General features: G+C 43.7%; 1 protein-coding gene across 1 annotated transcript in view; it reads left to right on the top strand.

Moving 5' to 3' along the window:
• The first annotated feature begins 550 nt into the window (after nt 1-550).
• LOC147429930 (uncharacterized) overlaps nt 551-14,785 on the top strand; it is an 85,394-nt gene continuing 71,159 nt past the window's right edge. Inside the window, exons 1-4 of the mRNA XM_086495073.1 lie at nt 551-640; nt 8,198-8,330; nt 8,546-10,024; nt 10,102-10,185. Of these exons, the coding sequence (XP_086351199.1) occupies nt 551-640; nt 8,198-8,330; nt 8,546-10,024; nt 10,102-10,185 (1,786 nt within the window). The remainder of the gene's footprint in view (nt 641-8,197; nt 8,331-8,545; nt 10,025-10,101; nt 10,186-14,785) is intronic.

Genomic DNA, 14,785 nt, shown 5'->3' with positions numbered 1-14,785 from the left:
AGCGACCCCCGTGGAGCACCACACGGGGTGATACGATCTTCTTCGACAAGCCAAGGTGGCCTGCAGCGCCATCGCCATAAACAGGCGATTCGTTTTCACATAGGGCTTGCCCTAAGGTCCAAAAGTGGACCTTTTTTTTGGCTAAGGAGGCATGCCCACCTAACATGCAAAGGATACCCCCTAAGCAGGCCATCGACCTCACTTGAGGGTGCAACCAGGACGAAGGCACTCTGAAAGGGAATCCATTTGCTACAAACAAGCTTAAACTGCAAAAAAATTTGATTACCCCCTTGGTGTCCAGAATCAATACGTACCTTGAAACCTTAAGCCGACTCCACCAAAGCCACTCAGTACCCTTGAACTGTTGAATTAACAAGCTTGGACCACCAACCAAATTACCGGTCGCTTCAAGCTTGGAACACAGACATAATTAGCACGGCTAATTACTTGTTGCGGTGCATCATACGATGACGGGATTATTTTTTTACTCCAGGTATTATTCCTTCTATTTCTTCCACTGCACAGTGTTGCCATGGATTCAGATATCAATATGAATTTTGATTTTGAGCATCATACGCTTGATCCTGTCCGTGATGGCTCACGGTCGGATGCTCTCACGGAGAGTGCCCGCGACGCTACGGTGGGTGACGATGCTTATGGACTGCTTGATATTCAAGAATTTTGTGCACTTCAGACACGCATATTAGTCATGGAAGGAAATTTTGCATCTTTAAATGAAAACGTCACTAAATTATCTACATTAGTGATACAACTCACGCAGCAGCAGGCCAAGGGACCTGTTGACACACACATGCATGAGCAAACTGCTACTCAGGGGCAAGGCCCTTCTGATCATGGACAGGGTCCATCGCTAGATTCTTTGCACACTCTCATTGCAAAGGAGGTGGATGAGTTGTTGAAAAACACCAAACCATCGACTTTTAAGGGAGAAGACCGAGATCGCAATAAGGATGCAGTGAATATCTTTCTCAGCAAGTGGGATGGAATTTACGTCTTACGGCGTACTCCGGACGCAGTCAGAGCACTGCAAACAAGCTTGACTCTGGAAGGCAAGGCCTACAAGTGATGGATGTCTCTCAAGGAGAAGAATATCATACCACAAAGTTGGACAGCTTTTGAGGCTATGTTTCACAAAGAATTCTTGCCTACAAATGAGACATATCGGAATTGGACGGCTTGGGACACGTGTTCCATGTGCCAACACCCATCATTACTTGAATATATCTCTCACTATCGGGATGTTATCCTCAAGTTGGAAGGACTAGACACCTTTCAGCAAGTACGTGGGTTTATCCGCGGTCTGACGCCAGAGCTTAAGAAGCACGTCAAGACTCAAGACCCTAAAACACTTGAGGAAGCCATAGTGAAAGCACACATTCATGATGATCCACATGAAAAGAAATCACATAATAATCACATGCCTGCTAATACACATGGTAATACACGCACACAATATGGGCACAATAAAAGGAAATTTATAGTAGCCAATTCTGAAGCAGCTAAAAAACCCAAGGGGTCTAGAGGTCCTCTCTCTCCTGAGGATTTTGATAAGGCTAAAAAAGAGAAATTATGTTTTCAATGCTTGGGAAGCGGTCAGGGCAAAATGGATTCTACTGCTCATGGCAAGGAGAAAGCAGTGCACACGGTGCAACCATTGCCTCTTGAGTCTTCCTCACGATTCTCTATAGTGAAAGTAACACACACCGAGGTGGTGTATGAATGTTGTTTCACAGCTTCCATGTGGCAACAGACCTTCGGACCACATGAGTTAGTACGTATGCACGGATCTCTGCAAGGACACAAGGTGTGTATCTTGGTAGATGACGGTGCTACTCACAATTTCATCAATTATGGATTGGTGAAAAAACTCAAATTGCCTCAAACTCTGAGTACCCACCGCTACAAGGTAGCAATGATGAATGGATATGACGCCGAAATCTAGGATACTCAAGTCCGAGCTGTACCGTTGGAAGTACAAGGCTACTCTACATCCTTGGATTTTCAGGTTATGAACATGGAGCGGGCAGACGTGGTCCTTGGTAGGGCATGGTTGCATAGCCTAGGACCATCACTGAAGCGTAGCTATGAGCACAACATCTTGATGTTTGAATCCCATGGCGCACATGTGTTGTTGTTAGGAGAGAAGGATGTACCTTCTTCACCACTGATATGTACAGCTGAGCTTATACAGCTCGTTTCTGATAATGAAATAGATCAAATTTTATTGTGTTACTCACTGTCTCAGTTTCTCTCTAACATTGAATCTGTTGAACATTCCTCAACGCCGCATGCTTCTCTCTCTTCTCTTTCACCAATGGCTACTTCTCAATAAGCAAAGGTTGCTAGTGATTAAAAAAAATATTAAAGGAATTTCAAGATGTTTTTCCTAATGATTTGCCATTAGGGTTATCGTCGACACGATCATGCAACATAGCATCGATGTGGTTGCAGGCAGTAAACCTATCAGTAAACCACCCTACCCATGAGTTACTCTGAAGCTGCTGAGGTGGAACGTTAGCTTGCTGACTATCTTAGCAGAGGGTTTATCCAACCCAATTCTTCACCATGGGCTTCCCCTATCCTATTAGTGAAGAAAAAAGACGGTAGTATGCGCATGTGCGTAGACTACCGTGGCTTAAATGCGTTACTGTTAAGAACAAGTATCCATTGCCACGCGTGGATGAGTTGTTCGACAAGCTCACTCATGCTTGTATTTTTACGAAAATAGACTTGTGGTTAGGTTATCACCCCAAGTACGTATTCGACTTACTGATATACTGATATACCCAAAACTGCATTCCAGAACAAGGTTTGGACACTACGAGTTTTTGGTTATGCTTTTTGGGTTAACCAATGCGCCCGCAACATTCATGACACTTATGGATAGTGTCTTGAGGCCGTACTTGGGCAAATTTGTCATCGTTTTTCTTGATGACATTCTAGTATACAGTGCTTCTCAAGAAGAACACTTACAACATCTGAGGCAGGTGTTCAAATTGTTACGAACAAATCAATTATATGCCAAGGAATCTAAGCGTGATTTTCTGAAGAAAGAAGTTCACTATCTTGGGCATGTTATTTCAGCTATTGGGCTACATATGGATCAATCCAAAGTGGATACCGTTCGGCAGTGGCCTTCTCCTAAAATCTGGAAGAGTTACAGTTTTTTTAAGGATTTGCTGGTTTTTATCGAAGGTTCGTTAAAAACTACACTAATATTGTTGTTCTCATGACGGACCAACTAAAAGGCAAAGGCAAAGCTTTTCAGTGGGGACCCTCTCAACAATATAGTTTTGATACGCTCAAGGATGCATTACCTACAACTCCAATACTAACTATTGTGGATCCTTTAAAACTATTCGTTTTGGAACCGGATGCGAGTGACCGTGCTATTGGAGCAGTCTTGCTATAGCGGCCAATTGCATTTGAAAGCAATAAGCTTGATGCAGCACATCAGAACTATTCTGCTTATGAACGCGAACTCTATGCAATAGTGTCTGCCTTGAAAACATGGAGACATTATTTGTATGGTGCTCAATTTGAGATTGTGTTTGACCATGAAAGCATTAAATGGTTTACACAACAAATCGATTTGAAGGGTCGGAAAGCCAGGTGGGCTGAGATTCTTCGGGGGTATGACGCCAAGCTCCGGTATCGTAAAGGACGATACAATGTGGTGGCTGACGCTCTTAGTCGTATGCCAAGATCAATTCTCTCTTGTTCACATAACTTTGTAGTGAATTTTTGGATTCTCTAAAGGGCAAATATGAGCAAGATGACGCATATTCCAAAGTGTGGAGCCATGTACAAATGAGGGATCCTTCTCAATCCAATGATGGTAGTGTAGCATTAACCTCCACACACAGTTCTCCTCTGTCGAGTGATGAACTACAACGATGGAAGAATTTTACCATCGATAATGGGTACCTACTCCACAAGGGGAGAGTTTGTGTACCGACGGACATAGACATTCGGCGCCAAATCCTTTATGAATGTCATGATAGTCCAAGTGCAGGGCACCCGAGTATTAGAAAGACTTATGCTCTCGTAGACAACAGTTTTACTGGCCAGGTTTACATGGCTTTGTTTAAGATTATGTCTTGCATTGCCAAAAATGTCAGGTTAATAAAGCAAAGTGCCTAAAAGTAGGAGGACTCTTACATCCTTTGGAGATTCCCAATGGTAAATGGAAAAGTATCTCTATGGATTTTATTATGGGTTTACCAACGACTGTATGAGGTCATGACTCGGTATGGGTGGTTGTAGACTGGTTGACTAAACTATGTAAGTTTATTTCAACCAAATCAACGATTAATGCTCCAAAATTAGCCAAGTTATTTGTGGACAACCTATACAAGTTGTATGGTTTTTCCCAGTAACATTGTCAGTGATCGTGATCCCAAGTTTAACAGTCATTTTTGGAGGGCTGTGTTTAAACGATTGGGTACACAACCAAACCTCAGTACAGCCGATCATCCAAAAATGGATGGTCAAACTGAACGAGTTAACCAAGTGCTAGAGGATATGCTACGTGTATACATTAGCAAGAAACAAACAGATTGGGAAGAATATCTACCTCTTCTTGAGTTTGCTTACAACAGTGCTAAGCATGTCACGACTGGATTTAGTCCTTTCATGCTCATGTATGGTTTTCAACCTAGATCACCAGTTACGGTGGGGTTGGCAACCGAAAAACTCCAACAAGTTAAGGATTTTCTCCAAGACCACATGGATATGCTGAAACTCGCTCGTCAGAACGTCCGACAAGCGCAGGATCGGTATAAGAAGTACGCTGATGAGAAACATCGACAAGCTTTAATCAAGTGGAAAGATCGACCCGAGGAAGGTGCCACTTGGGAAAACATTGGTGTTATTAAGAGGAAGTTTCCCACTTTTGTTTACTTTCACCAAAACGTTGTACCTCGATGACATGGATAACAACTAAGATGCCCATGCATCACGTGCATACAAAGCCAATGCTAACTGAATGTTGTGTTGTTTCTATGGGTGCAGGTGAGGGCTACTTTCTTTGGTTCAACTTTTTGGTTACTATACTATTTGGAAGATTGGTTGCTGGTTTGAATTTTGTGAAGGAATTTCTACCTATTAGGATGGTGACTTGTACCAACCTGATTTTATTCATTTGTACAAAATTTACTATCTAAGTGTATTTTGTACAAAAACCTTATCTTTATATGGGTACCTTGGTCTTTGAACATGTAAATGTTTGTTTGTGGGTAATATATGTTAATAACAAAAACACACACACAATGACCTCGGGGCCCAACTTTGAATGAATTGCATCATAAACAATCCATATTCATGGGTTGAAGCAACAACTCTTGTTTGATAATTGTTGTGGGTTGTGGGACATTTGAATTGAATTGTCAGAAAATTGTTGTTGCTTGTGGGTATTGGAATGCTAGGTAGATATAGTTGTATGTTTTTTATACTGTTTTTCTTCTTTGTTTTGCCCTTATATCCCATGTTACCACTTCTCTAAGTTCTGGTATATGAAAACAAGGGGGAGAGGAACCATGCCTTTGCCTAGTACGTGCACCCTCACACACATAAAGACACACATATTCGAAGAATATTCATGATGAAACAGATGCACAACAAGTAGTGAAGGTTATTTTTTTATTTATGTATTGTTGAAGGTATTACGGATTAGGTTTTTATGAGCACTAGCATAGGCAGTAGAGGAGCATGGAAAGAGAGCACTATGTGGGAGTGAAAGAAAATGTCATTGTCATAAAGATACACAACATAGTAGCATAGTAATGGAGGAGAAGAAGATGGCTAGCGTAGCATTGAACCATGGCTCTTTGTTGGATTTGCACTCCATAGCCAAGAGTTGCCAGCTTGGAGAAGGAGATGGAGTTCTTGCACTTTCACCAAAGTGAGAATGAGAGTATGTGAGTGTGTGTGAGAGAGAGTATACCCCCCAAGCACACCCCCATCTTGCTTTGGTCGACCCCTCCTTGTAGCTCATCCTTGAATTTGATTGGACCCTTGCAAGCCTAGCCAATCACATGCTTAGTGCATATCAAGCATGTGATTGGCTAGGCTTGCAAGGGTCCAAGTATGCAGTAAGCATGTGATTGGCTAGGCTTGCAAGGGGTCCAATCAAATTCAAGGATGAGCTACAAGGAGGGGTCGACCAAAGCAAGATGGGGGTGTGCTTGGGGGGTATACTCTCTCTACACACACTCACATACTCTCATTCTCACTTTGGTGAAAGTGCAAGAACTCCATCTCCTTCTCCAAGCTTGAGAAGTTGAGAGCCTACACCAACAACTCTTGGCTATGGAGTGCAAATCCAACAAAGAGCCATGGTTCAATGCTATGCTAGCCATCTTCTTCTCCTCCATTACTATGCTACTATGCTATGCTAAGCTCTATGAGTAATGGTATGAGTGGACCTTACTTCTTTCTCGTAAGTTATTTCTTCTTCCTCTTCCCTACTCTCATTCTCTGCTAGCTCTCTCCACCTTTGAAAGTGTATGAGGTCTTGGGACTGAGATCGAGGACAAATTAATGCTTTCATTAAGCTTAGTTACGGGCATGATTGTGGTGCGTAAAGCTCTCTATCTTCATTGCACCATCAAGGTTTCAAGGAACACAATGCTTGTATTGTACCAAGTCTCTCTTTATGGAAGAAACTATAATTTAAAAGCCTTTTGGAGGATCGGCTCCACATAAATCCGGTCCTCAATTGTTGTCAAGTTCTCTAATTCTCTCTCTTGCAAAGTATTGTTCATGCCAAGTTAATTAAGTATAATGGTTATGTTGCTACCGCTAATCAAGTTCACCCTCTATTTTCTCAAAGTATTCTCATAAAAATGCTCACTATAGTTTTCTTTATTCCGCTATTCTCAATGTTCATAGTCCATTTTCATTAAAAGTAGACAAGTAGACAGGGGGCAATGTATACCGCTTGCACTTCCAATGGCTTGTATGAGAACACGCAACCAAGACTTGATTGCTTTAGGTCACAATGGAATGCTATTAGTATCACATGTTCATTTTTCCTGGTAGACGTTTTGTTTTGATTGTCAACGTAAAGTTAGCTTTCACTGTGAGTGAAAAGCAAGGAGCTAACTAACATGGTTGCGCTTCACACAGCGATCTTGAGAATACAAAGATGGATGTCTTCATTATTGACCATAGTGACAACATCGAAGACCATAATTAGGGAACAAGTACATGCCTCTTGCTTATACTTTCTTATATCCTTATATCGATCAATGAACCATTGAAGGTCAACTCCTTTGTTCACGAATTATTACATCTTTGCTTTCTAAGACTAATGTATAGCATTTAGGTTCTAAAATGTCATCATTGTTGCTTGCAAATCCTTTGATTTTCATTTTTCTACTAATGTCATTCAAGAACACAACATTCTAATTTTTGGCTTGGATATTTTGTGAATCACTATGAAGGAGGGAGTCCATCCAACCCTATGCAGAACATCGACGCGCCAGAGACTTCAAACGTTGGAGAGGAAGGTGCAATCGATAAATTGCAGGAATCCTGCTTCAGATACGGATGCAAGTCCATGATTGCAATACTAGATGTCTAAGAGGCGATAGAGTCAGTAAAGTCCATCATTCATGAGTGTCAAGTTAATGTCATGGATGTCCAAATGTCTCATTTGGAAGAACAAATTTCATCGTTGGGCGAAAGGAGGTGACATCTCTCAAAGTGCAGGTGAACAAACTTAATGCATTAGTAATAAGATTGAATAATATGTTGGGACGTTTCAACAATTAAATTTACTTGCAATATTCTCTGTCTCACATGAATGTCTACTAATTAATGTGTTCGTGTACTCTCTTTCTTTGCAACATTGAATGTGTTGGCGCAAAGAAAGAAAACAAAAAACCTCTACTCCAGCTCCCTAGCGTGGCTCCTACATGCGATGCCATTGCACCATCTTCCTCTCATCTCTCTACTCATTGCCAGCACATCTACTTTCGCTTGCCTTTGCTAATTAATCAGCAGTGCATCTTTCTCGATTCTCACTTTTTAAAGAATTCTCCCTACTTATTTATGTGGAATCTTGAAGGAAATTAAATACTTTTAGAACATTTTAGTGGAGCCCAGCAAATTAACCCTTGCGGGGCAGGTGAACCATTGCAATCTGCAGAGTGTGATGCCTTATGTTCAATAGGTGGGCCATTTCATTGGAAGCAAATTGACTCTCCAATCTTCACATAGCCCATTGTCGTTTGCCCTTGGCGGCGCTGAGAGCTGGCCTCCTAAAGCTCGCCATGGAAGCTGCCGTTGGTTGCCTATTGTCCTCGGTAAGTGCCAAGAGCCAATAATGCTGTTATGCTTTTCTGTGTGTTCTTCTCTGCAGCTGTGCTAGCACTATAAACGCAGGCGTCTATTCGTCTTGTTGATTTTGCACTGCATGCGAAGACTATCTCAAAGCTCATCGCTACCCATCATCCTTAAAGGGCTAGCCCTTGAAAACCCCACTTGCGCTTGTGTGAAGCTTCTAGCTGCCTTTACGCAGGCATAATGCAGGAGAGTAGGGAGGAACGTCGAACTGTCTACAGGAACTCTTATGATGAGGCAGGGAAGCTGCAAAAATGTACTAGCAGTGATGTCAGAGTGCTTGGAGGCATGGGAAACACAGGATGTAGTGTGGATGGTTCTGACCAGGTTCAAAGAGTAGGTGCAAGCCAATGCTCAGAGAGCCTTTCCTCCCATGGCAGTGACGGAGCTACAGGGTGCTCTTCTTGTCAGAGAGTTGGGCATGACGTGCACCGTATAAAAAAGAATGGTGCCGTTCAGCTTCATTGCACCACTTGTGTGCTCTTCCAGTACAAAGGTATGTACTGTAGTCAATGTTTCCATGTCTATGCTGCACCTGATCAACTGGGAGACCCTGCTCTTTGGCTTACCTGTTCCAAGTGCCATCGGTTTTGCCACATGGAGTGTGCTCAGAAAGCAGGGCTTCCCACAGATTCATTCTTTTTTGCCTGCCAGTATTGCCATCATGACTCTTCTGCAGAAAATCAGCAAGGAAACCCTTCTCTGAAGAGGTCTCGCACAGATGACAGCTGTAGTCTTGAATATCAGGAAACATTAGCTGCAGCACAGATTGTGTCCGTCTTTGCATCCAAGGAGGCTAAAGAAGCTAAGGTTCGAGCTAGAGCCTGTGCAGCAGTTGCTGCTAAAGCTGCAAAACTGGCAAAATCAGCCCTGGATGTTGCTCACAGGGCAGGATTGGAGGAATTGAGGTGGAGACTTGAAGCGCACAGACAAACTTCAGTAGCTACTCCCTTGCAATCGACTATAAGGAATTTGCAATCAGGTGTGTACATGGGGGATGCGAGAAGTCAACCTGCTGTGGGGCTGGATGACAAGTCCCACCAGAAAGTATTTATGCCTCCTCATCATAGGGTTGTTGGGAAAACTTTTGGCAGTGTTCCAGATATCTCGAAAGCTGCCGCGACAGCTAATCTTTCTCACCATCAGCGAAGAGTTTTGCCGCCTGTTGTATCTACAGATGTGAGCGGGTCTCCTTTCGTGTCTTCTCATATTGTTCGGAAGCCACCCCAACAGCAATCAACAACAGGTTTGGTGGGAAGTGGGCAGCGTGGATCTTTGCCACCTTTCCCTAAGGACCAGAGACTTTCAAGGATATGTGAAGGTAGTGAGGTTGATGCGGCACCAGAAGGCATTTTAGAGAGCTCTGTGTTTGTGAGGGCATCAAAGTCAGACTCTGCCGCTCAATGTGATACTGTTGGGATGAATGGAGTTCTTCCCACTAACGCCGTGGAGATACTTTCGGATGAAGAAGCTGTTGATGATCTTGTGGATGTTGGTGATTTATTAGCAGAAGGTTTTGAGAAAGAGGAAACGGTTTCCAACCGCCTGATTGATGCAAATGCTAGCGGCCTTCCAGAGGGTGCATCTGTTGCCCAAAATAGTGTTGAGGTGGGAGTTGCAGGTGCACACACTGGCCAGCCACCTGGAACAGCGGCAGGTAAGCAACTGAATTGATATTGCACATGCTTCTGTAATACTGTAGTTTAAGAGCTTCACTGATCATAGCTCATGCAGGCTCCAGCCAGAGTGGATCTGCGCTTGAGCACAATGTGCTTCAGAGTGTTGCCGATTCAAAAATAAATCATAATCTTCACATGTGTAAGTTTTCTCTTTTGGATAATTAAGCGTTACCCAATTACGAATAAATTGGTAATGTTAGTGTTTTTTTTTTTGGTTTCAGAATTGCATTACATTCTATTGGATGATCCTCTTAGTGGCAAGAAAAAGTGTTAGATTTGATGCTTGTGGCTTTAGATATAGACATGTGAGACTTGTGGTGGTCTTACAAGCCCATTCAAAGGGCCTTTTGCCGTTTGTAGGATCATGCAAACACAAGCCTGCTTGAGATTAGATATTGAAATCCTTGGTGGTTCTGCTTTCAAGTCCGAAAGCTTATGATGTTCATGCATAATCATTGAAGGGCGTTTATTTAACATGACTTGCTAAGTCTAGCAACAAATGTACCAAATTGCAATTTCAAAATGCCTCATCCCAATGGAATGCATTTGTACACAGTTTTGAGGCTTCATGTGGTTCGCCAAATTGAGTTTGTGGAGTAAAAGGTGAGCAACCGTTTCATTCTGTGCTCCATTCCTTGCTTTGAAGGTAACCGAAATGATTTTGAGCTCTCAAGAATGTATCAATGTTTGTCACTGTTTGTTGCCTGAGATACGTAACACGGTTATATGAGAGACTTTTGAGGTACGGTGGTTGTGTGGTTTTTTGGTTTGTAGGTTTGAGTTTGCGGCTTCCATTTGGTTGAAAGATGACCGAGGGGTAGTGACCAATTTAATTTTTGAAACTGTCAAAAGCAATTATGTACCATGCAAATCGAAGGCATTCGCTTCAGTTTATGGCAGTGGCTATTCTTGTTAAGAGTCTCGCATCTCTTTGGATTCGTCTAGAGGGTCGTGATATTTCCTAACTCCCAACCTTGCAGATTTCCCCCTGGGCCCTAGGGGCCTCTGGTGCCCCAGTTTCTTTGCCCTTATTTTCGTTGTCGTGGGGCTGTATAGGTGGGTTGGGCACCTTCTGTAATACATGAGGGGCTTGGGGGTGTGTGCTCTTATGCATGTACTGCCCAGCCAAACGGCGCCCCAGCGTGGGCGAGCCCTTGTGAGATGGGGTGGGCAGCCCCCAGCGTTTACTATCAAGTTGAGGGTACGGGTCAGCATCTTTGCGACATCCTCTTCACAGGGCAGTCCACAGATGGGTGATCTCATGGAGAGGCAGGTTATCTTAGCTGCAAGCCTAGGAGAGCAGAGGTTTTGTTTATGGACAGAGTAGTAGCAGCAATTTTGTGTACTAGGGGTCTATCCATCAAGGGCATGCCACATCGATGCTGAACCACCCTTGGGCACTTGTATTTGCAGCTTTGTATCAACATGGAGAGCCTCTCCCAGATCTCTCTCTCTCTCTCTCTCTCTCTCTCACACACACACACACACACACACACATTCAGATGTCCTGTCTCTTTATACCTCAGAGATTTCTCTTCTCCGCAGTTGCCTTGTATATGTGTGTCGGATTGCAGGTGTTCTCTAGTGTCAGAGGATCCTATTGGAGTTGAGCCAGATTGGAGTCGAGGTGTCCACCGGCTGCCTTATCTACGTGGTATCAGAGCCTCGGTGTCTTGACCACCTTGGATGCTCGGTGTAGGCTGATCCGGTGGCGTATTAGACTTGTTTGAGAGAAGAAGCTTGCTGTTTTTTTCCCTGTTCTCTAGTTTGGGGCTGCTTGGCTTCTCGTCTACGACTTCCCCGTCTTCTGCCCTTGTTTACCCTGACCTCTTTAGGATGTGAAGCATTGCTGGATTGCTCTGGTTTTCCTTGATGGAGTTGTGTTGCCGTGCAGGTTTGCGGATTTCGGATCCAGAGGGGGATAATTTTTTCGGGGTTCTTCAGAGAGCTGTTTGGACAGTAGTGGGATCTTCTTCCACGCTTGTGGAGCAGGTTCCTATGGTTGTATTTTCTTCGTGGAGGTGGATTGGCTGATTTTCTGTGTCTTTTGCAATTGCACTTTGGAACTATTGATAGAGATATCCCTATGGAGGATTTCATGTAGGCTGATTTGGACTTCCCTTAACTTGCATAGGCAGGTGTGGAGTTTCTTCCTGTCTTCAAAGAGGGGTAGTATGTTGATGACTCAATTGCACCTTTGTACCAGGTTGTGGATTTTGGTTGGCAGAAGGGGATTTCCTTCCTCCTAGAAGCTCAGGCTGATCTTAAAAAAGCTCATGAGGAGGATGGCTTGGATGGTTATCCTCGTCTCTCTTGGAAGTTGGGAATTATTTTCAAGAGCTTAGGTGTGCAATTTCCTCCATAATATGTAGATAGACTAGAGGACGACTCTTGAGCCCTTATGTGGAATAACAGTCCTTGAAGTGACACTGTGTCACAAAGTGATGACGTGGCGGACAGCGAAAACCCTAATTTCTGCGAGAAACCCTAATTTCCGGAAATCGCGGAGGCGGATTATTAAAAAAAAAAATAATTTTTTTTTTGTGGAAAATGATGAGCGACGCAAATTTCGCTTTTTCTCTACTTAAATGAGAAAGAGAGAGAGAATGCTTTTGCTTTCATGTTTTGACTCTCTGTGAGAGAGAGAGCAATTGCTTTTGATTTGAAGCTTTTGGGGCTCTGCTTTTGGGCATCCCTTGTAACCTTTAAATTAGTGGTGAGGGCCTCACTTCTCAGGGCATCTGGACGCAGAGTCTGAGAGTGAAACCCTAACTGCTCTCTTGTACTTTGATGATTGATTAATATAAAAAGAAATATCGAAAGGGGCGCCAGTCTTTGGGGCCAATGTCTCTAGGCACGGAACTCCGCCAGGCCAGTGCAAATCTATTGTGATCTGTGAATTGTTTTGAAGTGGTTATTTGGTGCTGTCGCGGTTGATTCTTGACTTGGAGTGTCCAAGTCTGTTACAGTGGTATCAGAGCACGGCCGATTTCTCTTTTACGGGAAATCGGATCCCCGAATTTTTTTCCCGCGGCACCTATGGCTTCAGGCAATGATCAGTCGACTCCTTCTGCATCTGGAGATGTGGGCTGGGATCACAACGAAGATTCAGGCAGAGAGTATGGCCCGCCTTGGCCTACTTAGGCGGAGCGGCGAGAGATAGAGCGTCGCCAGTTGATCAACGATGCAACAAAGATGATGCTCAATTTTGCCAAGGACTCGAAGATGGCAAAATATATGAACCAGACCTCTTTGGAAGAGGTACAGACGGAGTGGCAGAGAACCACAACACCACTCCCGAAAACCCGCTCTCAAGAAACCTTCTGCCTCCAAGAAATATACGGAGAAGGAACTGGAGAACGTGGTTGATGCACGGATTGCTCAGCTTTTTGACACGCAAAAGAAAGCCAAAAAGCAGAAGAAAAGCACTGACTTCCCGGGTTATTTGGGTCGTCGGTTGACATTTGACAAGGCAAAGAAACGGAAGAAGCGTGTTCGATTTGGAGGAGTACCCAGTTCTTCTTCTTCTTCTTCTAACAGTTCTTCTAGCTCCTCGGATTAGAGCGAAGAAGACAGAAAAAGCAAAAAGCGAAGCAAGACACAAAGCTTCGGAAAGGGCAAGAAAAAGGCAAAGAAGGCTACATCTCGCCCAGAGACTGACAGTTCTACTGAGGACTCGTCTACAGACAGCTCAGATTCCGATGACGGAAAGTTTTATGCGAACAAGAAGAATTTTTACAAAGCCAACTAGTATGACTTTCTCGAATATAAAAGCAAGAAAGTCCGAGAGTTTAAGGAAGGTGGCCACTCGATCAAGTTTGATACTTTTCAGGATACTCAGATGCTTCGAAGGCTTTGTCTTTTATACAACAGTTTGACATCGCTTTCGTGGGAGGACGCTATTCAGAGCACTCCAAGATTCGGAGAGCTGCCTCTTACTTTAAGGGGAATGCTCGCACTTGGTGGTCCACGCTTCTATTAAGCAAGACTGTGCCAATTACATGGCTGAAATTCAAGAGGCTTTTTATTTCTTCTTGGTTGACTCAAGAGTTTGAGCGAGATATACGAGCTGCTTGGAACCATCTCCGGATGACCAAGAGCGATACAGTGAATTCTTACTGTGAAAGATTTTGGAACTCTTTTCTACTTGCCTCTTCATTCAAGAAGATCTCGTTCAGAGAACAGATTGAGCGGTTTACATTGGGTCTACCTATAGAGATTCGAGACCACTGCTTGGAACAGAAGTCAGCTTCTATTCAGGAGTTGATGAGTCATGCGAAGCGGGGCTTTGCAAGTCACTCTGGCAGTCTGACCTACCCCACAGATGAGGCCATGACACAACGAGCCGAACAGACTTCTGGGAATGAAAGTAGAATGAAAAAGAGCAACCCAGAGAAAAAAAAAAGGATGCACGACCCAAGCTTACTCCTGTGGAGAGAGCTCGCTTCATCAGAGAGGGGAAGTGCTTTGGATGCGGGGAACATGGACATATTTCCGCGAAGTGCCCTGATACGGCACAGAAAGAACAGAATGATAAAGACGACGACAGATCTGAGAGTTCGAGAGCAACTGAGGAATGTGGCAGAAAAGGCAGCTAGAAAAGCAGAACTGGTACCACATGGCGTGGGACTTGCACCGAATCAAATGAATGAAAGTACAAACTTTGCCGTTTTTTTTGCGGCAAAGTGAAGGATCAGGAAGCTCTTTTGAAGGAGCCAAGGCCAACTTCTTTTCACTTG

This window comes from Adiantum capillus-veneris, chromosome 22 (genome assembly GCF_014529385.1).
Source record: "Adiantum capillus-veneris isolate H3 chromosome 22, ASM1452938v2, whole genome shotgun sequence".
NCBI lineage: Eukaryota > Viridiplantae > Streptophyta > Polypodiopsida > Polypodiales > Pteridaceae > Adiantum > Adiantum capillus-veneris.
This window is presented reverse-complemented; position numbering and strand designations above follow the sequence as displayed.